Genomic DNA, 23,238 nt, shown 5'->3' on the forward strand with positions numbered 1-23,238 from the left:
TTCCCTCTGCTTCTCACTACGGTACATTCATTGGCATTTCTCCCAGGGAAGGTCAGCGGGTGAGGAACTCTTCGCCGGCATGTCTCTGAAAAGGCTCCCCGTTGCCGGGTGAGATTTAATTGTCAGTAGACTCCTAGGAAGCAGTTATTTCACCTCAGCACTGCCTCTGGCCCCTTCGGTTGCTCACAAACATCAGCCCCCAGCCCCTCGTCTCTTCCCGCCGGGAGCCTCTCAGAACTCCCTCTTTCTCCTCCACGCTCTGGAGTTCCACTACAGCGTGTCTGGGGATGGGTTCATTTGTGCTTCTCTCTTTAGAGGCCTGGTGTGCGTTTTCCATCAGCAGACCTGAGAGTCTGAGCAGCTGAGGATTCGAGGATTCACATCTTTCTGCCTTTTAGGGAATGTCTCTCTCCTTGTTGACTCCGCCGCTCTCTGCGTCTGACTCCTCCTGCGCGTGACTCGAGCTTTCCCAGCTGCCCGATGTTAATGTCTTCAGATCTGTGAGAGCCTTTTTAGGTCACTTCCTTTTTTTTAAGATTGTATTTATTTATTTCTAGAGACAGGGGAGGGAGGGAGAGACAGAGAGAAACATCCATTGGTTGCCCTTCACATATGCCCTGACCAGGGACCAAACCTTCAGTCTGGGCACATGCCTGGACCGGGACTCTAACTACTGACCTTTCACTTGGCAGGATGACGGCCCACTAAATGAGCCACACTGGTCAGGGCTGGGTCACTTTCTCGATACTATCTTCCAATTAATAAGTTTTTTCTTCTCTCGTATTGTTACTGGTGGACAGTCTGTCTGGAGCACAGGAAGCTTCCCTGATGGGCCAGCATGGCTCCCAGGGAGGGTATTAGATTGAGCATGCAAAAAGCTAGAAATGCTAATTGGATAGAGGAAAAGCCCTCCCCCTTCAGGTGCCAGATCCGGGGTGAGACCAGGGAAAGGCAGGCACATCTGCCACAGGAGTCAGAATGGCGCAAGAGGAGGTGCTGGACCGAAGAGGCTTAGCAGTCCAGCTGGGGGAGAGAGGCAGTGGTTGGGAGGTGGACCCACCCAATGTGCACAAAAGCTTGGGAAGGGGATTGGTCGTTTTGAGAAACCACCTGGTCTGTGCCACACCCCAGCTAACATAGTCCCAGAGGGACAAGGGAGAAACTCTCTTTTGCCCATAGCTCACTTGCTTGTGACCTGCACTCACACAATCCATTCACCTAAGGCCACATGGCCCATGGCCTCCGGGAACCAGCCTCTCTCTCTGCGACCCCCAACCCTGGCACTTGCTGAGGATGCACAGGCAGGTGTGTTCACACACTGTCCTGCCTGGGAGGATGTGGCGACATGGCCCAGACAGCTGCGAGGCCCGTGGCTGTGCGGGCTCTGCAGGCTCTGCACGCAGGCTCCAGGGGGGAGCCTGAGGCAAGCATTGCCTGGGAACAAGCTACGCTGCCTGGATGAGACTGCAAGCACTTGGCAGCCACCTGTGGGCTCCAGAGGACTGCACTTTAAACTGGAGCAGGAACTCCAGACGCTGGCTCTTGTCTCGGTCTCCCGAGGACAGCGGGACTTTGTTCAGGGCAGAAACCGGAGATGGGCTGCAAGACGAGAGTCGGCTGTTCCCTCCCCAACATTGCATGGCCCCTGAATAAACCTCTTTCCTTTCGGACCAGCATCTGCCTCGTGAGTCTGGCTTCAGCAGCGACAAGCAGCTGAACCTCCATTTTTTTTGTTCAATGACAATATCCAGTCTAGCATTTACCCTGTTTGTGTTTTCATTATTATTTCAACAATCTACATTCCATAATTTGTAACTGGTAATTTATTATTATTTTTAATCATCTGCAGTTCATTTTTTGCCACTCTGACCTTTGCTCACCACACTCTAGGGTGTCCGATATGGTGGAAGTTTCCAGACCGTGCCAAGCTGTTCCCTCATCTCTTCCCTCCCACACTTTGTAGCCTAGCCTGTGCTTGGCTGGCTCCAGCTCTTTTCTCCATCTCGGTGTCCCAGACACCCCTTCCTCAGTGACCCCTCACCTCCAGCCTTTGACATTCCAGAGCAGCTCCCGGTCTGGGTCCTTCACAGCACTGATCTCAGTGTTGTGTGTTCTCTTGTCTGTCTGTCTGTCTCTTCCTCTGGAACAAAAGTTCCAGGGTCACATCACGTTGTTCACAGCTGCACTCTCAGTCCCTCGCATGAGGGATGCCCCTCCCCCACAAAAATCGCTGAGTCAGTGACTCAATGTCTGGCTTCTTGGTCCCTGGTGCTGCTGACAGCAGGCCCCCTGTGCTGAGCTTGGAGGTAGAAATTAGTTTCTTCAGAAAACTCTGGCATGATTTGTAAAACCATGTCTTTGCTCATCCACTTCTTTCCCATGAGATAGATGCTCTGTATCTCGTGCCGAGGAAGGGGTCACATGTAGAGGAAGCGGGGCGGGTGGGAGACAGAGGCTGGCCCTCCTGGATGCAAGGCGTCTGTCTGCAGGAGCTACCCGTGTCCGACGTATTTATCCTGGAGTCAGATTTAAGATTCTCCCAGGAGGGCCTGTGTTCTGCTGCCACTCGGGATCCTAACTGCCAGAGTCGGAGCTGCAAGGAAGAAAAATGACACCATTTCTGGAGCCCAGAGCTGCTTGTCCTTGAGTATTCCTGCCACTGAATCCCCTCAGTGTGGAGCCGCCTTCCTGGCCAGTTCAGAGCGACACGCCCAGGATGCTGTACGGCTCATCCAACACATCTCAGAAAGCGGCAGTGGGCTCCAGGGCAGAGGAGTTAGCCCTTTGGGCCAGGACAGTGGATGGCACACATGGCCACGTGGGTGGTAGGTCATCTACACAGGAGACAGGAAATGCCCAGCAGAGCACCAGGCACGTGGCTCCCTCCCAGGTGGGATGGGCTGTGTTTGCCACAGGAGATGCGTTCCCAGCCCAGAAAATACTCACTGCAGGCGGGATGCGCCTGAAGGACACCGTGTCAGAAAAGGCCATTTGAGGAATGCTAGTGTAAAGAAAGGTGTTTTCCTACTTTTTTTCCTCTTTTTTTTTTCCCATAGCTATCTCTTGGTGGCACAATCTTGCAGCTGTTTGTTTCTGAATTCAGACCAATCACTAGGAATCCAGACCCGCAGTCTGGAGGGGGGTGGGGCTCAGCCCCAGAGCATCAATGGATGGACCCCAGCAGGGGCCTCTGGCACCAGGCCAGGATGACACCCCCACATTCCGCCCCCACATTCAGCCTGCCAGGGTGGCTTCTGCGGCTCTGATATCAGTGGCTTCTGAGGCTGGGAGGCTGCCTGGCTTATGGTGAATGGAGTGTCAGGAATCACGATGAGCCCTCAAGCTGCAAGTAGGACTTCTGGGTCGCCGACAGCGCCTGCCTGTGAACTGGGTGCCACGTGAGCCCTCTCAGTCTTGGGGACGGGATCTCCAGTGCAGGCTGTTTCAGTCCCTGCTTCCCACACCAGAGCCTCTCCCAGGAAGAGCACACCCTGTGTGTGTGGGGGGGGGGGGGGGGTGTCTCGATGTGATGGGCCAGAACAGGCATCAGGGTTCCTGGATGTTTCCTCGAGAAAAGAAAAGTAGCTGGAAATCCTGCTCCAATGCAGCACCTGTTGTCGCCTGGGGTAACACCCGCCTCTGGGCGAGCAGATCCTCTGGAGAGCCGAGCAGAGCAGACCTTCCGTTGCTCGGTGCAGACGCTCAGTCACACATCCGTTTAATAAGCACAGATCCCTTCCCAGGCACAGGTCACACGCGAAGGGGCGGGAGACCTGCTCATGTGGGGACTTGGGGTGACGTGCCACATGGCGTGTAAGCAACAGGCAGTGGGGAGAAAGGAGGAGGGAGAAACAAGGAGGGTGGGACAGCTCCTAGTGGGCTGTCCCCAAGTCCCACAGCTGTTGCAAAGCCCCATCTGTTAGATGGTGGCTCTTCGGGAACCACCCGGGCACCCCCTACTTCTACCGAGGACAGCAGTTTAACTGCATTAGTCTTTCCCGGTGGCCTTGTGAATGGATTCTTACAGCGATGCAACAGCTCATGGGATAACAGCCGAGTGTCCTTAGGGATTTTGGAGTAGGAATTACCCCCCTGCCCAATATATACCACCCTCTACCTCTGACATATGCAGATCTCCCTCCCAAAGCCCACCTCCAGCTCCTCCACCAGTGGGATCCTGGTCAGCAGCCCCCACCCCCACCACGCCTCCTTCCCCTCCTGCTCCATCTGCGACATCTGCTCTGATTAGCGCTAGCCACCGACACTTCTTTTCTTCTAACCATGGTAGGTTGCACTTCCTCACCCCTGGAAGTTAGGGGTGAGCAAGTGCCTTGCTTTGGCAATGACTTGGGACACTCTGTATGTGTCCATTTTGTATGGAAGTTTTAAGACTTTGGGCTCAGTGTAACTTCAATATACGTCCTTGTCTTCCCGTCTCATGGTCAACACGGAGCCTCATCATCCCAGTTCCCAGGTGCCCACCCAAGACGGACTTCCATTTGCAGTTGACACCCCAGGGTTGTCACCACAGTGTAACAGCCTACTTGACACATGTCCCTTTATCTGTGCCTCTGCCCCTCCTCACTGCTTACCTCCTACCTCAAGTCAGGCACCAGAAGACCTTTCCTTTCATTCATTTGGGCAACAGAATCTTATGTACACGTTAAGGTTTTTCTATTTATTTCCTGTTCCTCTTTTCTTGAGAGTGGTGATCCCCTTTATTGCCCAGAATGCACCTTTTTCTCCTGCCCCGTGTTCAAGGCAGCGGCAACTTCTCAGCAGAATCTACCTCCTGCCCCACTGGTGGTGGGTGCCCACCCACCTGGGGATCTGCCCGTCCCACCAGCACAGTTGTGTTGCCACTGCAGGCGAGTGGGGAGCTCCCACATCTCTTCCTGGCAAAGACTGCAGCTCGCGATAGATTCTGGGCCGTCACGAGCAGGCTGCTGGGTGCTCAGAGGTGAACGGCAAATCCTAGGCTTACACAACAGCTCAGAGCTGCACGAACACCAGGAAGAAAGCGGCCCTTACTCCGAGGGCTGGATGTGAGCTGAGCATCAGTTTCTGTGAAAAGCACAGAGGTTGGAGCAAAAGACTCCATCTGGCTTTTTAATGCTGCACGTATGTGTGGATATGAAAGAGCATCCCTCCCAGACTAGCAAAAGATAGGAAATCCCTTATCGGGGAGATACAATTATTGTGCATCTGTCAAGTACTTTGTTTCCAAAGCTCCGGCACATTTCCGACTCCATATGCTCACAGTTGTTGAATGTGTGCGGACACACACAAACCCATGTTCTCTGAGCAAGGGCGTGATGACAGGCTTCCGTCCTTCCCAGCCACAACGGGCTGAGTCAGGGGTGTCCTTTGAAGAAGTCAGGGCCTGCCCTCCTTGGGCTCAGATGTTCCAAGGATGCCCTGTGTTGTAGCACTGACTGTCTGAGCCACCCTGTTCCTTTCACGGGGAGCTGAAGGTCCCCGTTCTCCTTCTCCCTCACAAAAACACAGAATTTCCCTCTGCCACCTGCCTCCGCAGGAGCTGCACCGGCTTCCCGACTGCCCTACACTGGGTGACACTTTGAAGTTTGCTCCTCGGAGCCACAGCACACCTGTCCCAGTGGCACTCTAGAGGTGGCGATGCCAACAGCCAAATTATCCAGGCAGAGCACATACAGCTGCCATTCAAGAAACTAAGAAAATACTGGTGTTCCTCAGGGCCAGGGAGCTGAGGCTGGCTTATTTCTTTGACATCCAGGAAGAAAATGAAGCGCAGCTGGTCTTTCTTGTGCCCATTGTGGCCGAACAGGTGGCTGTGGATGTGTTGGACCGTGAAGGGTGCCCAGACCAGCCCCCCATCGAACTGCTCATGATGCTACAATTGTAACCAAACAGCAAGTGGGGTCCTATCGCCCACCACCCACACACATTAACTCTGGAGACAGAGCCTGGTGGAAAGGAAAAATAATTTTTATTTACTTAAAAATATACACAGATTTCTTGATGAGCACCTTCCTTCCCCCGCCCCCCACCAAGAGGAGCATGCAGGTGGCTGGCCAGTGCCTTGGATTTGCATGCAGAGGATGGGCGTGGGGCTTGTAGCCTGGCTGCCTCCCGAGACCTCCTCCCCCATTTGCCACCCCCTTCTTACCAGCCTAGTGCTTACCAGCATTGCTCCCAGCCAGGCCCTAAGTGCTCAGGGAGAGGTGCATGGCCTGCCCTCCACCCCTAGCTGTGCTGCAGCTGCACCCAACAGGCCCTCGCTGGCACTTGCTGTGGGTGGGCAGCAGCCGCTGCAGCTTCCCACCTGGCAGTGCCGGGCTTGCAGGCCCAAGCCTCCCTGAGTCCGTAGCAGAAGCCTCCACTGCCGCCCCACACCTGAAACTTGCTGCACTCCTGGATAGGTGGGTTCTGGAGCACTCAGCTAGGGCCACTGAGAATACCTCTGGCTGGATGCCTGGCTCAGGAGCCTCAGCCCCCTGCTGTGGACCCACCAGCCAGGGGATGGGGAAGCAAAGCCCGCATATTTGCATGCTCTGCATTTAAAGAGCCCTCCCCATAACCCCTTGGGCAGCAGAAGTAGACAGGAGGGTATGTCCCTCCCATCCAATCACCTTCCCGGCTTTGGCGCCAGCCCTGTACACCTCTTCTTTGCTGAAGCCTCCTTTGCTGAACCATGCAAGTGCGATCCCTGTTGCTGGGGCAAAGCATGCCTGTGGCCTCTTCAGTGTGCCTGCCCCTCGCCATTTCCAGGGGGTGGTTCCCCTCCACGTTAGAAGATGAGCAGAATAGCCAGAGTTACAGCCCTTTGCTTTCTGCTTTTTCAGTTCACTGACGCAGTTTCTCATTAGGAATCAGCACAGTTCCAACACATCATAGACCCAGAACACCCAATTCATTAAGATGAAATAAGATAAATATCCAAATTAGCCAAGTGGGAGAAAAGTGGTTAATACCCATACACTCAAAGGGGGCTGACTTCTATTTCTGGCAACATGGCAGATTAGATTTACTGAGAACACATCCTTTTGAATGTGTAACTAAACATGCAAAAAAGTAAGGAAAACCCCAGGGGCAAAGCCCGGAATGAAATAAAAAGCAGACGTTTGGACTGCCCTAACAGGTTTTGCTGGACGGGACAGCCGTGGGGCTGGCATGTGAACAGCCCTGGCAGGACCGGTAATGAAGCCCGGCCCGGAGACAGAAAGATGGGGTTCTCAGCTGGAGTTGGGACCTTAAAGGCTGTCAGCCTCAGCAACAGTAACGGGTCAGCCTCAGCAACAGTAACAGTAACGTGGATTAACAGTAACACCCACCCTGACCTGCCCGGCTGGCTCAGTGGGTTGGACATCATCCCACAAAGCAAAAGGTCGCGGGTTCAATTCTGGTCTGGTACCAGGGAACCTGGTACAGGTGCCATCCTGGCCTGGGCACGTGCGAGAGGCAGCTGATCTGTGTCTGTCCACATTGATGTTTCTCTCCCTCATTCTCCCTCCCCTTCTCTCTATAAATTAAAAAAAAAAATAACACCCACCTGCCTTGGCTGGCGTGGCCCAGTTGGTTGAAGTGCTGCCTCCACACACTGAAAGATCACAGGTTCGATACCCAGTCCAGGAATGGAGGGGAGGCAACCAATCAACGTTTCTCTCTTACATTGATGTTTCTCTCTTTTTCTCTCTCCCGCTTACTCTCTCACTAAAAGCAATGAAAAAAATAGCATCCGCCCATCAGCAAAGACAAGTGACGACACAGCTCTCTGGTCTCCTCTGCTGAGTCTGTCTCTAAAATCATTCCTGCTCAGAGAGCTCCAGCCCTGGCCCGTTGCTCTCCATGTGTGCGGGTCGGATGCGTGCTGCCCTGTGGTCTGGAGGTGCCTGTGTGGAGAGAGCCTCATGCAGAGCCACCCTGGCGGATAACACCCTGGCGTGCCCCAAGCAAACCTGTTGAGGGCAAACCTCCGTGTGTCCACAGGGTCCCAGCAGATGGAACTCAACCAAGCAGGAGCTCAGCATCTATGACGCAACACATGAGAAAGTTCGAGGACCAAACCCACATGCAGGAAACCAAATCACTCAAAACACCGAGATTTCCAATGACTTGTCAAACCGCGTGTTTTGTAGTGGCTGAGCCAGACCAGAGCACAGGTCTTGTGAGCTGCTTGCAAATTTTTTTTCCCTCCAGTCACCTGCCTTTTTCTCGTACGGAAGTTGTGTCTCCTGAGAATCTAAAGGAAACCCAGGTCTAACTGTCCTTAAAATCAACATTCCAACATTGAAAATTAGCCCTTTTATTCCCAAATAAGCAAACAGATTCTGCTCCTCTGGTTTCTTAAGGTCACAGGTATTCTCATCGCTATTCGAGAAACTTGATAAAATAGGGTTTAAAAATGTGCTACTCAGTCCTCAAGCAGTCTGCTGACCAGAACATCCTTTTAGAAAGCAATCTGGTTAAAAACACCAGTGGTTTTCAATGTAAATCTCCTGGAATTGACAACCAGCACATTCTCAGAGATGTGTCACACTTTTGTAATCTACAATGGTGAAAATTAGAAATAGCCTAATGTTCCACAGGAAGAATGGTTATATATAGTACCCAGTTAGAACAGATGGATATATAGACTTTCAAAAAATCTTTAGACACTTTGATATAAAACTGGGTGGGGAAAAAAGATAAAAAATATAATGTATAAACCACAATGAGATACCACTCCAAAGCCATTAGGATAGGTATTATTTTAAAAACCCTGAAAAATCACAAATGTTGGCAAGCACCTGGGCAAACTCAAGCCCTTAAGCCTCGGTAGGAATATAAAATGGTGCAGCCACTCTGGAACATGGTGTGGCAGTTCCTCAAAAAATTAAACAGAACTCTCCTATGATTCAGCTATTCCACTTCTGGGCATAGACCCAAAAGAGATGAGAGCAGGAACACCAACAGATATTTGCACACCCACACTCACAGCAGCAGTATGCACAAAAGCCTAAAGGTGGAAACCACCCAAAATGAATGAATAAACAAAATGTGGTCTAATCCATACAGTGGAATATTATCCAGCCATAAAAAGGAAAATTTTGGCACACACCATAACATGAATCTGAGGACATTATGCTAAGTGAAATGAGCCAGTCACAGGTACTGTGTGATTCCAAATATATGACACGCCTTGGCGTGAAATTCACAGAGGAAGTACAGGGGTAGATGCCAGAGGCTGGGGGGAGGGGGCGGGGCTGGGCATGGAGTCCGTGTGAATGGCGCAGAGCGTCAGGTGTGGGGGACGAGAAGTCCTGCAGACAGGTGTCGGTGCTGATGGCCTCAATGCCACAGGACTGGACACTTACAAATGACTCAAATGGCAAATGGTTATACTTTACCACAGTGGAAAATGAAAAATATATACATGGATATATACATATATGTATGTCTTACTTTGACTATGTACTATATACTTAATACACTTGCACATATATTTATGTATGTGTATATATAGTAATTTATGTCATATAAAAGTAGATTGGTACGGTATAAAAACCAATAGATTTATGCTGTATTTATTTCCCATTGCTGCCGTAACAAATTACCTCAGCCGCTGAAAGCAACGTACATTTATTCTCTCAAACTTCCAGGGGCCGGAAATCAGAATCGCGCCACCAAGATCAAGGTGTCAGCAGGGCCGTGCCCTCGGCGGAAGCTCCAGGGGAGTCCCTTTCCTTGCTTTCTGTGGCTCCTCGGGGCTGCCTGCTCTCCGCGGCTCGTGGCCTTCCCGTCTGCAGGGCCACGTGTAGCACCTTCTGTGGTGCCTCGCTTCCTCCTCTGTCCACGCTCTTCCCGCGTCCCTTTTCTAAGTGCGCCTGGGACTGCATCTGGGCCCTTGGGGACAGCCCAGGATAATCTCCCCATCCCAGGGTCATTGACAGAACCAGGTCCCTGGCCATGTACGGCGGTATCCGTTGGTCTGGGATTAGGGCCTGGGATCAGCATCCGAGGGGCCACTGTTCAGTTTACCCACAGACGATGGAGAGAAGGGAAGAGAGAAGAAAAGGCAATGGGAGGAGCTATTAAAAAAACATCCATAGCAGCTAAATTGTGGGTTTATAATCAAGAATTGTCTTCCTTTGTATACTTTTAAATAGTTATAAGCTTTTTGCAACAAATGGGTTTTATAATGAAAAATGCCACTTATTTTTAAACAGGGTTTTTAGTGCAGACACAGCTTAACGTGTAGGGGTGCGGTGGGATGGATTTCACAAAGCCGCCCACCCTGTCTGGTAGAGTCCTCCTGGCAGCCAGAGTAATCATTTGTAAGGTTCAACCCTGCAACAGGAATGTTGGTTATAACTGAAGAACCAAAACCTGCTGACCACGGACGACTTTAAGGAACGAACACACTGAAAATCAAAATGACGTTCGTATAGAGGAAGGTTACTGCACAGAAATGCGATGCTGCAGTCACGACGGCACTGACAAGACTCGAGTCACCCCTCTCCACAGGCACCCTGGTCCTCGCCCCGCCTGCCCCCCACAGCAGCACAGGTCCCTCTCCAAACTGCCCCTCTCACCAGTTAGGCCCCCTGTCCATCCATGCCCCGGGCCACAGGCATCCGCTGGGCTCACACGCATCGCCCATAAAGGAGGCACACTTGGAGTGGTGCCGCACTCGTTGTCTGGTAAAGCGTGTGAAGAGCTGAAAGAGCTGAACCTCTCCCCAGGGTCCTCAGTTCGTGAAGACTCTGTTGGGAAGCCAGACGCAGTGCCGAGCGTTTTCTGCACCAGATTCAAGTTCCTGCACCATCTGTGAGGTGAGGCCACTTGCCAGGTGGACAGGCTGCAGCTTGGAGAGGCCACATCAGTGGCCCTATGTCTCTGGGCTACTCAGTGTTGGAGGCGTGGGTGGGGAGAGGCGGTGGTCATGAAGCAAGACAGAAAACACCCCGCCACGGAATACACCTGCCGCCAGAGGGAGGTGGGCAGGCGTGGGGCCCCTCCCACAGCCGTTCGTCCCCGTCCTGCTATGGATTCACACACACCAACACAGCCGCTCTCAAAGGCTTCAAAGCTTCAAAGCACACAAAGAAAGTGGAACAGATCCCAATACCCTACAATCTAATTTGGAAGATCATGCCTATTGCCTCAGATGTGATGGTTACGAAGCAGTATGCGCTCCCCAAAATGAGACACACAAGCGCCGGAGGAAGGGCCAGGACACGCACTGCAGGACAGGCAAGCCCGTCACTGACGGGGTCTGGTGGCTAAGGGCACCCGAGGGCACCCCGGCTCAATGCAATAAGCCAGGGCCCTTCTACAGGCAGTGCCCATGCTAAGTACCCTTCAATGGCTAAACAAAAAATGTTCTCACGTGAGGTAGACGCTTTTAACGACCTATGTTACTGTGAAATTAACACCCCCGTGGTGTACCACCGCTCAAAGCAAATGCATAGAAAAGCAGAACAGAGGACAAAGGGAGTCGAGATTCAGAGTGGTGCCAGGGAGGTGAGCTGCGGCTCCAGCTTCTAAGGAGCAGTCTTTGAAAGCACTGGCTTCTCTTTGGGAGGCGGGTGCTCCCGGTCAGCACTCCTGGGGATCTGCAGGGGAGGCGCCAGGTGCTCCCGTTCCCCAAAGGCCTGGAGGTGAGGATGAAAGCTTGACAGCTGCTCTTGCACAAGTGTTCACAGAGCAACACTGAACTGCATTTATACTTATGGCTAAGCCCAGGCCTGCCCTCTAACACACAGGACGGGGCTCGCACACACATGCACACACATGGGTGCACGCACACCCCCATTGCACCTGACCCTGGCAGAGCACTGAGTCATGCTCAGAAGCAGCTATCACCAGGGCATCGTTCCAGTGTTTCCGGAAACAGCACACAGCATCCTTGTTCCAACCCAGGTTAAAAGGAAGACACAGAACCGCGTGTGCTTGGTGATGTGCACAACTGCAGGTGGTGAGGGGCACAGCAGAAGGTCACAGCTCCCCAACCCCCGTTAGCGGCACTCGGCGGCAGCAGTAAGATCTGGGGGAAGGGGCCAGGTGGTGGGTGGTAACTTTCCACAGAATACACAGGGGGGCCCAGGAGCTGCCTCCTCTGCTTGCAAACCTGCAGTAGAGGGTGTCCAGGACTTGAGTGACACCAGGTAACGTGACAAAGCGCAGGCCACTCTCCACGAGGCCCAGAAGCCTACCTCGTGTTACCACGTCAGCACCACCTGAGAACAGGACGTGGCCCGAGAAGTGTTTGACGAATGGACGTATAAATGGATGGACTGAATTAACACACAAATGCCTGTGGTGATGAACATTTCTCCTCTCAGGGGCTGCAGCCAATGCACAGCTGAGGTGACCGGCCCAGCTGGCATTCGTCTCCCAAACACCACGAGCACTGTTTGAACTCACGGCGCGAGAAGCTACAGGGTGGCTGTAGCTGCTCTTCCCTGGGCCTGCGAGTCTTGGTAGGGTCTGACAGCGAGGTAGGGCTGTGGCTCAGCAGGGCCTGATACCCACTCTACAAAACCCATTTTTCAGACTTCCACCTGAAAGGAGTAATAAAATGGCCTGCGTTCATGTGGGAGTGAATGGCGATGCCCCACTTTACCGGAATAAGCACCCACATCCTTTTCCCTGCTGAAGGTGGGCTTTTCACGCCTCTGGGGCTGGTAGGAAGACTTCAGGGTGAAGGCCTTCCCCCTCTGCCTGTGCAGGGCGGTCACGGCTCCACGACCCTGCCCCGTGCCCTCCCCTCACGGACACCCACAATCCTACTCATATTGCCAAATTCTCGGTAAAGCCTGTTCCCACACCCCACCACCCATGGCCTTCCCCAGCCCCTCCAGCCCCATGCACTTGCCGAGTAAAAACTTAAAAGATAGTGTCCAAAACCAAGCCTCACGATTGCTCTGCCTTCTTACATCAGATACTCCTGTGCATCTGACATGGACGCCCGGAGCGGGCCTCCTTGCCACCTCAGTGCCACTGCACTGAAGGGCTCACCCTCTGCCCAGACCCTCAGCCGCTGTCCCAGGATGACGCTCTTGTTCTGTGACCCCCCTCCTTCGGGGTCTCCTCATCCACGTTAACTCCCTTCCCCGCAGCAGCCTGCCTCTAAGTTCAACCTGTCAGGTGTGGCTCATCTGCCATGCAGGTGAATGGCAGATGTTCTTATCTGACTTAATGGAGGAGAAAATTTCTTGACTGTATTCTGGCTAAAGGACGGGGCTCACGCTCACCCTACTTGGGTGGCCAACCTTCAAACACAGTCAATGGCAAGGCAGATGCACGTCCCACGGAAGATATACTGACGTTTAATGGGTCTCTGGGGATTCGGGGGCTGCGAGAACACTGCAAGGCTCCTGACCCATCAGCCCCCTGCCGGCAGGTGCAGAGGCAGCAGGCGAGCGTGGGACCTGCTGCGGCTTGGAGGTTCCCGGCTGCGGGCAGGGGTGCCTCAGGTCTGCCTCACCTGGAGAGGCTCAGTGGCCCCAGTGGGTTTGTTGTTCCGGAAGGTTGTGTTTTTTATAGAGACATAATTGGCATATAGCATTGTGTGTGTTCAAGGTGTTGGTGTGATACATTTGTATATTGCAAAATGACTGCGGTGGCATTCGCTAACATCTCTGTCACATTACTCATCATTTCTTTTTTGTGTGGACAGCAGTTAAGGTTTAGTCTCTTAGCAGCTCTCAAGTTCACAATACAGTATCATGGACTGTAATTAGATACTTTGCTGTGCAGCAGATCCCCTGGTTGTGTGTTTGTGCCCTCACACCACATGTCAACGCCCCAGCCCCTGGGAACTATCATCCTATTGTTTCTCCAAGTTCAGTGCCATATGACCTCACAGGACCACCATCAAATGCGCAGCCTGTCATTGCCTGAAATGCTGTTACCCAGCACCTGACTGAATCTGAAGGTCACTCTCTCTCACAGAAGAGGGTTCCAAAGCCCAGAATAACATACGTGCTAGGAAACAGGAGGTAAGCCCCCCAGCTAAGTGTCTCAGGAGGCCGAGTCCCGTTCTTGGTCTGGCACACATGCAATGCACCGAAGAACACAGTTTCCTCACCTGAAGGGCGGGCAACGCCTGAGAAGGGTATTGGCCTGCAGGCAGACACGGTTACACCCCAGAGGCACGGGGTCACCCTTTCCTGTCTGTCCCCCTTCCCCTCCAATGTGCCTGCACACACATTCTACGTCAGTGCTCAGGGGGACGCACTGGCTTCGTCACAGTGGGGGCATGCGACCCAGGGGCTGCTTCTCCTTCCCAGTCCCAGTGTCAAACGGGCAGTGTCGGCACAGGGCACCTGTCGTATGCACTGCAGTCGTTGCCACATTCGTTTCCCCAGTGTCTTTTCACCTCCCCTCAGCTCTCACTCCCTCCCTGTGAGCACCTACTGTGTGCTGAGCTCGAAGGACAATGGACAATAGATGGAGCAGTAAGATGCTGCAGCCCACTCTGCACTTGCTGCACCAGATCCGGGTTACCTGCTGTACGTGGATCACCTCATGCCCACGCGACGGGACCCGGCGCCACTGCCCCATTCCACGGGTGAGGAAACAGTGCAGGCTTCGGTGATTCGTCGCCGTCATGCAGTGAGTAGGTGGCAAAGCTGAGACCTGAACCCGGTGTGTCTGACTGCAAAGCCTGTCTCTTACCCAGCCCCCTGCAGTGACTGACAAGTCAATGTGCTTCTCCTAAATCATGTGAGTCTGGAGTTGGGGGGCAGCCGAAAAGCAACCACTGCGTGGAATTAAGCTGCTCACCTGTCCAAATCGGCCCAGGACGCCACACATGGCTCAGCCATAAGCCTGCTCAATTCTAGCAAACAACTAAAAGACATTAGCTGCCACTCCCTCCCCACCTCCTCCATTTCTCCTTAGGGCTAAGAAACAGGGAATCATGAGAGGACAAAGTGCTTAGGGAACATGACTGTATTTGACCACACTAGCCCCAACTGCTGGAGCCTATCTGACAAGCAAGCGGTTTGGCGTGCTTTTGCCCAAGGGACCTCTGCCACCCTCTCCATGAGCCCATAGGAGATGAGGTCTTCCGGAAACAGAGCCGTTATCCCTTCTTCCCTGTCAGCGTCTAATGTGGTGACCACTGGATTAAACTGCCCTTTTGCCACAGCATCCTATGCTCTATTCAACTGAATGTCAGCCTTTTTTCTGAGTGGGGAGCGGGGGGGGCGGGGAGAGTGTGCTCCTAGGTCCAAGGTAAAAATGAAAACAGCAAGGTGGCTTGCTTTGAAATGCAGAGGACTTCTATCTTCAGCCTGTCCCTGGGCCCTGGCGACCAGACACGGCCAGAGCTCTGCTCACTGCCCGGCACGGGCCCTGACGAGCAGCAGCCGGCCTCTTGGGAGCCGAGGTAGGACTCGCTGCCCTAAGGCTCAGCAGACAGTCTCCTCGAACACAAGGCAGCAGGGGCGTCACCCAGCTACAGACAGGCCCGTGGGCTGCTGCCAGGCTGCTTGTTTTAAGGCACCGTGGACTCTATTTCCCTGAGGATCAAGTGCAGCAGGGACCCCAACCTTTGTCTCTGGCAGGGGCTGGGAAACCCCTGAAGCACACGAAAGGTAAAAAACAGAAAGTCAGTCTGTGTCATATCCCAAAATGGGCCCAAGCCATTTCTCGACCTCGGCCACAGACATGTTCTTCCTCAGAGCATAATCCTCAACCTGCAAGAGAGGAGAAGCAACTTATCAGACCAAGCTGATGCGATCTTTGAACTGACGTTTCCTCAGGATTTGCCCAGAAACGTTAAGCACCTTCCATTTCTTGTCTATGAGCAGCCTACTGAGTTGAATGGAGACGGACATTTGTCTAGTCACCAAACTGCGTATTCTCTGGGCAGGACAAACATGGTTGTGGGGTAAATATCCGCATCTTAGAAGCTGGTAGGGCTGTGTGCATGTGCACAGGCATGCATGCATGTGTGTGGTCTGCATGTAAACGAGGGGGCCAGAATCGGGGCAATGGGTTAGAGTCAAGTGAAGACCTTAACTGAGATAACTGCTCATCCTTTCCCTTGTGCTGTCTTCTCAGTTACATGCGAAGCACAATAGGTTCTCCAGTTCCACTTAGGCAAGACAGGAATCCCAGGAAGCCAGATGCAAAGTTACCTGATCCTTGGAAATCTTCCCCACAGCAAAATACTTGGACTTCAAATTGGAGAAGTAGAGGCCAGACACGGCTGAAGCAGGTGCCATCGCTAACGACTCCGTCAACCGAATGCCTGGGGAGCGAGAGAACTGCCCATGTGCCCAGGGCCCGCCGCTGGCCGGCGGCCAGTCTGCACTGATTCCGGGAGGGGGGTGCGCCCTTCCAGGCACGTACCTGTGCGCCGCTCGATGTCCGCAAGCCTCCACATCGTGAGCTTCTCGGTGTGGTCGGGCTGGCTGGGGTAGCCGGGCGCTGGGCGGATGCCCCCGTAGCGCAGTTTTCGCAGGTCAGCGACATCCAGCTGCTCGTTGCTGCAGTAGGCCCACAGTTCCCGGCGGACCCTCTCGTGGAGCTCCTCCGCAAAGGCCTGGAGCCCGGGACAAAGGGGTTCAGTGCTGCCTGCACCCCTCGATCAAAGCCACCCGGGCGGCACCCTCGCCTGGACCAGCCGGGGGACAGCCAGCAGGAGGGCACTGGACTCCTGACTCCTGCGTAGTGTCATTAGCTGCTCTGCTGGGTTGGTTTTGGCCTCCCCACTGCTCAGTGCACCCCACTCCCGGCACATGAAGAAGACGACTCTACAGAGCAGGTCCCCAACCTTTTTGGTACCAAGGACTGGTTTCATGGAAGAGAAGGGTGGGGGGGTGAGTGGGGCAGACAGGAGGTGGAGCTCAGGTGTGCTTCGCTCACAGCCCAGTTCCTGACAGGCTGTGGGCTGGTACCGGTCCACGCCAAGGGGTTGGGGACCCCTGTTACAGAGGACACCTCTATTAGAACAGGAGCTCTGAAACAGAAGTCTGGTTTTAATTTTTCAGGCTCCTCAGGAAAACATCACAATGAAGTTTAGGTTCTTAGGGTGATTTCCAACTGCACCACTGAAGGGTCACCTCTGCCCAAAAGATGATGTGGGAGAACAACTGGAGAATACATGACTCAAACTGGGTTAAAGCCAGCCTCATCTGATCCTCGCGGCTGCCTCGCATTCCGCATCATCCCGGGTTCCACCCCGGCTCTGTGCTCAGAGCGCTGCGGCGTTACCTCTGCCAGCCGGTCCCCCAGCGCCTTGACCATGATGCTGCTGTAGTCGTCACACTGGTCCTCGTAGGCTCGGCTCAGCTCCTCCACCCCGAAGCAGGCCACAGCAAACAGGCCCAGGTGGTCCCGGAGGCCCGAGTGTAGCGGGGCGATGAAGTCCGAGAGGCAGAGGTACGGCTCCGTGCTGGCGGAGTCCTTCTCGGCCTGAAAATCCAAGGGGCAGGCGGAGGGGCCGTGAGCACGGCCGGGGCAGCACACACAGTGGACAGCAGCGGACTCTCGTCAGAGTGCAGGCCTCACACAGGGATGTCTGCCTGTTCTGTGTGCTGTGCCGTCCTCAGCACTTAGAACAGCGCGTGGCAGTCCCTACAGATTTGTTGAATGAGCAAATGAAACAAGCTTTTAAACACGAGACATGCCACGCGTAGTCGGGAAACCAGTCCACTGCTCTTTCACACTCTGACCAAACACTTACTGAAGGTCACAGGCACTGTGCTAGGACTGGAACCCTAAACGTTCAGATCAAAAAAAAAAATTCCCCCAAAGTGTTTCTATTCAAAATCAACATTAAATCTTGGAGTCACGTTCAGAAGGAAACCACCAACTATGAGCCTCTACTTTGCATCAAGAAGTCGAACACACTGCCAGGCCAGCCCCACAGAGGCCTGGGCTGCTGCGGGGGGCGGGGGCAGAGCTCAGGAGACACACAGCTCAGGAGACGCTGGGCCAGTCTGACAGCAAACATAACTCAGCAGGATTCGCTTCTTTATTTGATTCAAATCAAAACCTTATAGACTCCACCAAAAACTACTCGACCTAATAAGTGAATTTGGCAAAACAGAGGGATACAAAGTCAATATTCATAAGTCAAAGGCATTTTTGTACACTAACAACAAAGTATCAGAAACAGAAACTAGGGGAAAAATCCCATTTGCTATAGCAACAAGAAAAATAAAGTACCTAGGAATAAACCTAACCAAGGAGGTTAAAGACCTGTACTCAGAAAACTACACAACACTGAAGAAAGAAGTTAAGGAAGACACAAACAAATGGAAGCATATATCATGTTCATGGACTGGAAGAATTAACATCAAAATATCCATACTACCCAAAACAATTTATAGATACAACATAATTCCTATTACAATACCAATGACATGTTTCACAGATGTAGAACAAATATTTCAAAAATTTATATGGAACCATAAATGACCCTGAATAGCCTCAGCAATTTTGAGAAAGAAGAACAAAGGAGGAGCGATCACAATACCTGGCATCAAACTGCATTACAAGGCCACTGTAATCAAAACAGTCTTGTGCTGGCATAAGAACAGGCACATGGACCAATGGAACAGAATAGGGAGCCCAGAAATAAACCCAAGTCTCTATGGTCAATTAATATTCGACATAAATGAAGTAAAAATAGCCTCTTTAACAAACGGTGGTGGGAGATACGCACAGCTACATGCAAAAAAAATTAAACTCGACCACCAATTTAAGCCATATACAAAAATAAACTCAAGATGGATAAAAGACTTAAATATAAATTAATACACCATAAAAGTCCTAGAGAACATAGGCAGGAAAATTTCAGATATTTCACGGAGCAATATTTTCACCAGTATGTCCTGTAGAGCAAGGGATATACAGGAAAGGATAAACAAATGGGAACTACATCAAATTAAAAAGCCTTTCAACAGGTACAGGAAACATTAGCAAAACAAAAAGGGAACCAACCATATGGAAAAATATATTTACCAATGATACCTCGGATAAGGGTTTGATCTCCGAAATAGACAAAGAACTCACATGACTCCTTACCAGGAAGACAAACAATCTAATTATGAAATGGGCAAAGGACCTGAACAGACACTTCTCCACGGAGGACATACAGAGGGCCCAGAGACATATGAAAGGATACTCAGCATCACTAGCTATCAGAGAGATGGAAATTAAAACCAAAATGAGATAGCACTTCACACGAGTCAGAATGCCCCTCATAAACAAATCAACAAACTGGCGAGGCTGTGGAGAAAAGGGAACCCTAGTGCACTGTTGATGGGAATCCAGACTGGTGAAGCCACTGTGAAAAACAGCATGGAATTTCCTCAAAAAACTAAAAATGGAACTGCCTTTTGACCTGGCAATTCCATTGCTGAGATTATACCCTAAGAATCCTGAAACACCAATTCAAAAGAACCTATGCACCCCCATGTTCACAGCATTATTTACAATAGCCAAGTGCTGGAAATGCCTAAGTGCCCATCAGCAAACGAGTGAATCAAAAACTTGTGGTACATTTGCACAATGAAATACTACACAGCAGAGAGAAAGAAGGAGCTCCTATCTTTTGCAACAGCATGGAGGGAACTGGAGAGCATTATGCCAAGTGAAATAAACCAGGTGGTGAAAGACAAACACCGCATGATCTCACCTATAAATGGAACCTAATTAACACAATAAGCAAGCAAGCAAAATAGAACCAGAGACATGGAAATAAAGAACTGACAGTGACCAGAGGTAGGGGGTGGATAATGGGGAAAGAAGGGGAAGGGTCAAGTCAAGGAACATGTATAAAGGACCCAGGGACAAGGACAAGGACAATGGGGTGGGGGGAGGATTGAATGTGGGGAGTGTGGGTAGGGCAGGGGGGAGTAATGGGGGGAAAGGGACCAACTGTAATTGAACAACAATAAAAACATTTTTTAAAAATGTGACTCTCCCACCAGGCCAGGTGCCTCTCCCACTTTTCATTTTCAGCTCATGACGGACTCTTCCCTGTCACTAAACTAACAAATAAAACCTTACTATTTCACTATCAATAATTTTGCTGACAACGTAAACAGCTAATTATTAATTTTTGTTGAGTGCTTACTATATGCCAGGCACACGATACCACTGGCGCCACAGTGCAGATGAGGAGTCTGAGGCAGGTGGAGCTGATCACCCAGCTCAGGTCAGAGAGCAGCAGGCCCCGGGTCTGCTACCACAGTCAGCACTGCTGACCGCTCCATGGCACTGGTTAGGACTGATCGATCAACAACAAGTGGCCAACCCAGAAGCTTAGGAGCTCTGTGCTCGCCGGTTCTGTAAACAAGTACACAGCCTGGCACTGGGAAGAGATGAGGCGGGCAAGAAGATGTCTGAACACGGCATGTGGAGACATCATGGAGCCCAGGGCCAGCCGTGTACAGAGGAGCGGCTCCAGATGTACGCTGCCATCAGTTGTTCTGGGCCAACAAAGTACGAGGGAGATGCCAAGCTTCCGGGCAAAAGGACAGACGGGCCAGAGCGCCCCACCACACGTTAGAAGGGGCTGCTGTCAGAGTGACTCAGAACAGGCTCCCAGAGCAGGAAGTCGCTGCAGCCAGAACTCTCCAGAAATACCTATCCAAGTAGGTGGCAGATATACGCTGAGAAGTCATACATGAAATGTCCTAACACAGTCCATCACAGACTGCCTGGACACAAATGGGTCTGGACATGAAAAGAGCTCAGAGGACACGGGACCTGAAGGATGAAAAACTGGGCCAGGAGAGGCTTCTGACCCGAGTTCCACGTGGAAAAGAGAAGTCACCAGTCCCCAGACACAGGGAGCCAGAACTGACTGACGTGAGGCCCTGCCCTCTGTCTGTGGTGTCTGCACCCCAGTGCAGACTGACGATGTGGCCACCCTCGCTGACCTTGGTCGCCGCTGTTCAATATCCTCAACTTAAGAACGTCTTCAGATGTTGTTGCAGTAAAAGTATCTGTCATTATGAACTATTTTGTGGTTATGATTCAAAGCAACATGATCACTCCTAAATGACTAAAATGGTAGCAAAGCTTTGCAAGAATAATTGACTGCAACCCTTAGTGACAACTCCAGTGAATTCTGGTTCCACTCTCGATTAAGACAATGGTTTTTAAGACAGCTAATGGGACGTGCCCCTGGTGCCTGCACTTTGAAAGGTGGGGGCGCATGAGAGAAGGCCACGTTGCAATGACCCTGTTCTTAAAATGCCACAGAAGACGGAGCTGACAGAGCCACGGGGTGAGGGCAGGCTGCGCTCTCCCCTCGAAGCTGTGGACTCAGCATGCTCTCTGCAACCTTCATTTTCTCCTCTGCATAATGGACACATCAAGTGCCTGAAAAAGGCTGTGTGGGAAGTAAACAAGATGGTCCATCCGGAGCCCTGCAAGCACCTGACACCCGGTACACTTTCAGTGAAGGTTTGCTCCTGCCTGTCTCCCCTTGAAGAGAAAGCCACCAGCCTGTCTCAATGACGTGTGTACGAGCAGATGTACATGACCACTGAGGCAGCCACTGCCTGACACATCAGCAAACCCTGCACTCCAGCCTTCTCTCCACGTCCTCACAGTGGCCTCGGGGCTGGGCCTGGGAATGGTCATTCGGGGTGAGGTGGGGCAGAGCTGTCCTTCATACAAAGCTCAGACTTACTTCATTCTTATTTACACTCTTTCAGTGCTCACACCGAAAAGCTTGCTTGTGGTCCACCCGCCTGCCGTACCTGTTGCCTCAGCCCATGAAAGGTGGCGATGGGCCTCGAAGCCCGGGGGTCAGAGCCCAGGGCGTACAACTGGATGTCGTCTTGGACGCTCTGCGCCGGCCAGAACCCAACCACACCCCTGGCTTGCAGCTTCTTCTCCCTAATCAGGACTGTCAGCATATTCTGGGCATCATCATAGACTTTTTTGGCTTCTTCACCTATTAGGAAGATACCGTAAGCATTCACTTAAAAGATGTCAATAGCCAGCAAATGCTTCCTTTAGAACCACCACCCTCCCCTGTCACCTTGTCACCCCTCTCTCCCCTCAAGTGCTCTCTCAGAGCTTGGCGTCAGACATCCTAGGGTGGAGCTGCGGGTGGTTTTGTGCTGCCTGCTAAGTGCGGTTCCCAGTCTGTCTCCCCGACTCGCGCTGCTTACGTTTCCATTTAACAAAGGCAGAGCGCCAAACTGGTGGCTCCCCAAAGGAGGCTGTCAGAGAGTGACACAGGGCAGGCCGCGTCCTTCCTGCTGCTGCTCCTTGTGCACCCACCACTCCCCTGACCTCACAGGGCCCTTTGCAGAAGGGCGGCAGGTTGAGGAGCCTTAAGCAGCTTCAGGGGCTCCCGAAGGATCTCTCCTGCACAGTGCGCCTGGGCCCTGGGACACTCTCCTCCAGGTTTCCAACTCTGCACATGACCCTGAGCTGCCCTCCCACGGTCAGGGGCCAGCAGGGTCTTTAGTCCTCTGTCAGAGGCATGTTCTGTCCAGCTTCTCCTGGCCTCTCCAGTGTTCACCTGCGGTCACTCAGGAGGTCAGAATGAGAACCCCCTCTCCGCCTGCTGCAGCCCTGCCTGGCCTGAGAGCTGCCGAGTCACAGAGCAGAGACCCTCCAGGAAGTGGACAGGGGCCCTTCTTCAGGCTCCACTTAGCCCTCGTCCCCCACGGCTCTCTCCCAGGCCCCTCCTTCCTGCTCTGCTATTACCCAGTCCTCCGAATGGCTCGGCATTTGATCCCATGTCTCTGGAGGTAGGTTGGGGGGGGAGGGTTGGACTCACCCACTTCTCCAGCTTATCTCCCCAAATTCCCTACCAAGGCTCCAGGCACAAGGGACAATTGTAATCCGCAAATCAGCACACATCTGTACCTTCTCACACTGTCCCCTCTGCCAGAATGTCCTTTCTTCAGCGCCACCTCACAGCCCCCAGCCTCACTTCAGTAACTCTCACTCAGTTTTTACAAATAGGCTCAAATGCCATCTCCTCCAGGAAGCCTCCCCTGTCTTCCCAGCCTGAGGTCCACCTCATTGTCTTGTGTCCACAGAAACCTGAGCTCCCCTTCACTTCGGCTGCAGCAGCCAGCCAGGTGCGGGGGGCCAGGATTATACTGTCTTCTCTGTTGTGTACGCGGTGCCCAGCACAGAGCCCGGCATGGAACTGATGTCAACAACCATTTACTAAAGAATGGGTGAACAAGACGTCAAATTTAGTTGATCAGTAAGGACCATTCAAGAGCTGAGCAGGTGAACAATACCCCATATTATATGATAATAAACTATCCCGCA

At 52.4% G+C, this 23,238-nt stretch overlaps 1 protein-coding gene across 2 annotated transcripts in view; it reads right to left on the reverse strand.

The window, feature by feature from the left end:
• Positions 1-14,904: 14,904 nt before the first annotated feature.
• MTR (5-methyltetrahydrofolate-homocysteine methyltransferase) overlaps positions 14,905-23,238 on the reverse strand; it is a 91,710-nt gene continuing 83,376 nt past the window's right edge. For both annotated transcript variants that reach the window (XM_028531218.2, XM_028531219.2), the window contains exons 29-33: positions 21,699-21,895; positions 17,191-17,391; positions 16,327-16,519; positions 16,113-16,225; positions 14,905-15,668 (exon numbers count right to left, since the gene is read on the reverse strand). In XM_028531218.2, coding sequence (XP_028387019.1) covers positions 15,582-15,668; positions 16,113-16,225; positions 16,327-16,519; positions 17,191-17,391; positions 21,699-21,895 — 791 coding nt within the window. In that variant the 3' untranslated portion in view covers positions 14,905-15,581. The remainder of the gene's footprint in view (positions 15,669-16,112; positions 16,226-16,326; positions 16,520-17,190; positions 17,392-21,698; positions 21,896-23,238) is intronic.

This window comes from Phyllostomus discolor, chromosome 15 (assembly GCF_004126475.2).
Source record: "Phyllostomus discolor isolate MPI-MPIP mPhyDis1 chromosome 15, mPhyDis1.pri.v3, whole genome shotgun sequence".
In the NCBI taxonomy this organism is placed as follows: domain Eukaryota; kingdom Metazoa; phylum Chordata; class Mammalia; order Chiroptera; family Phyllostomidae; genus Phyllostomus; species Phyllostomus discolor.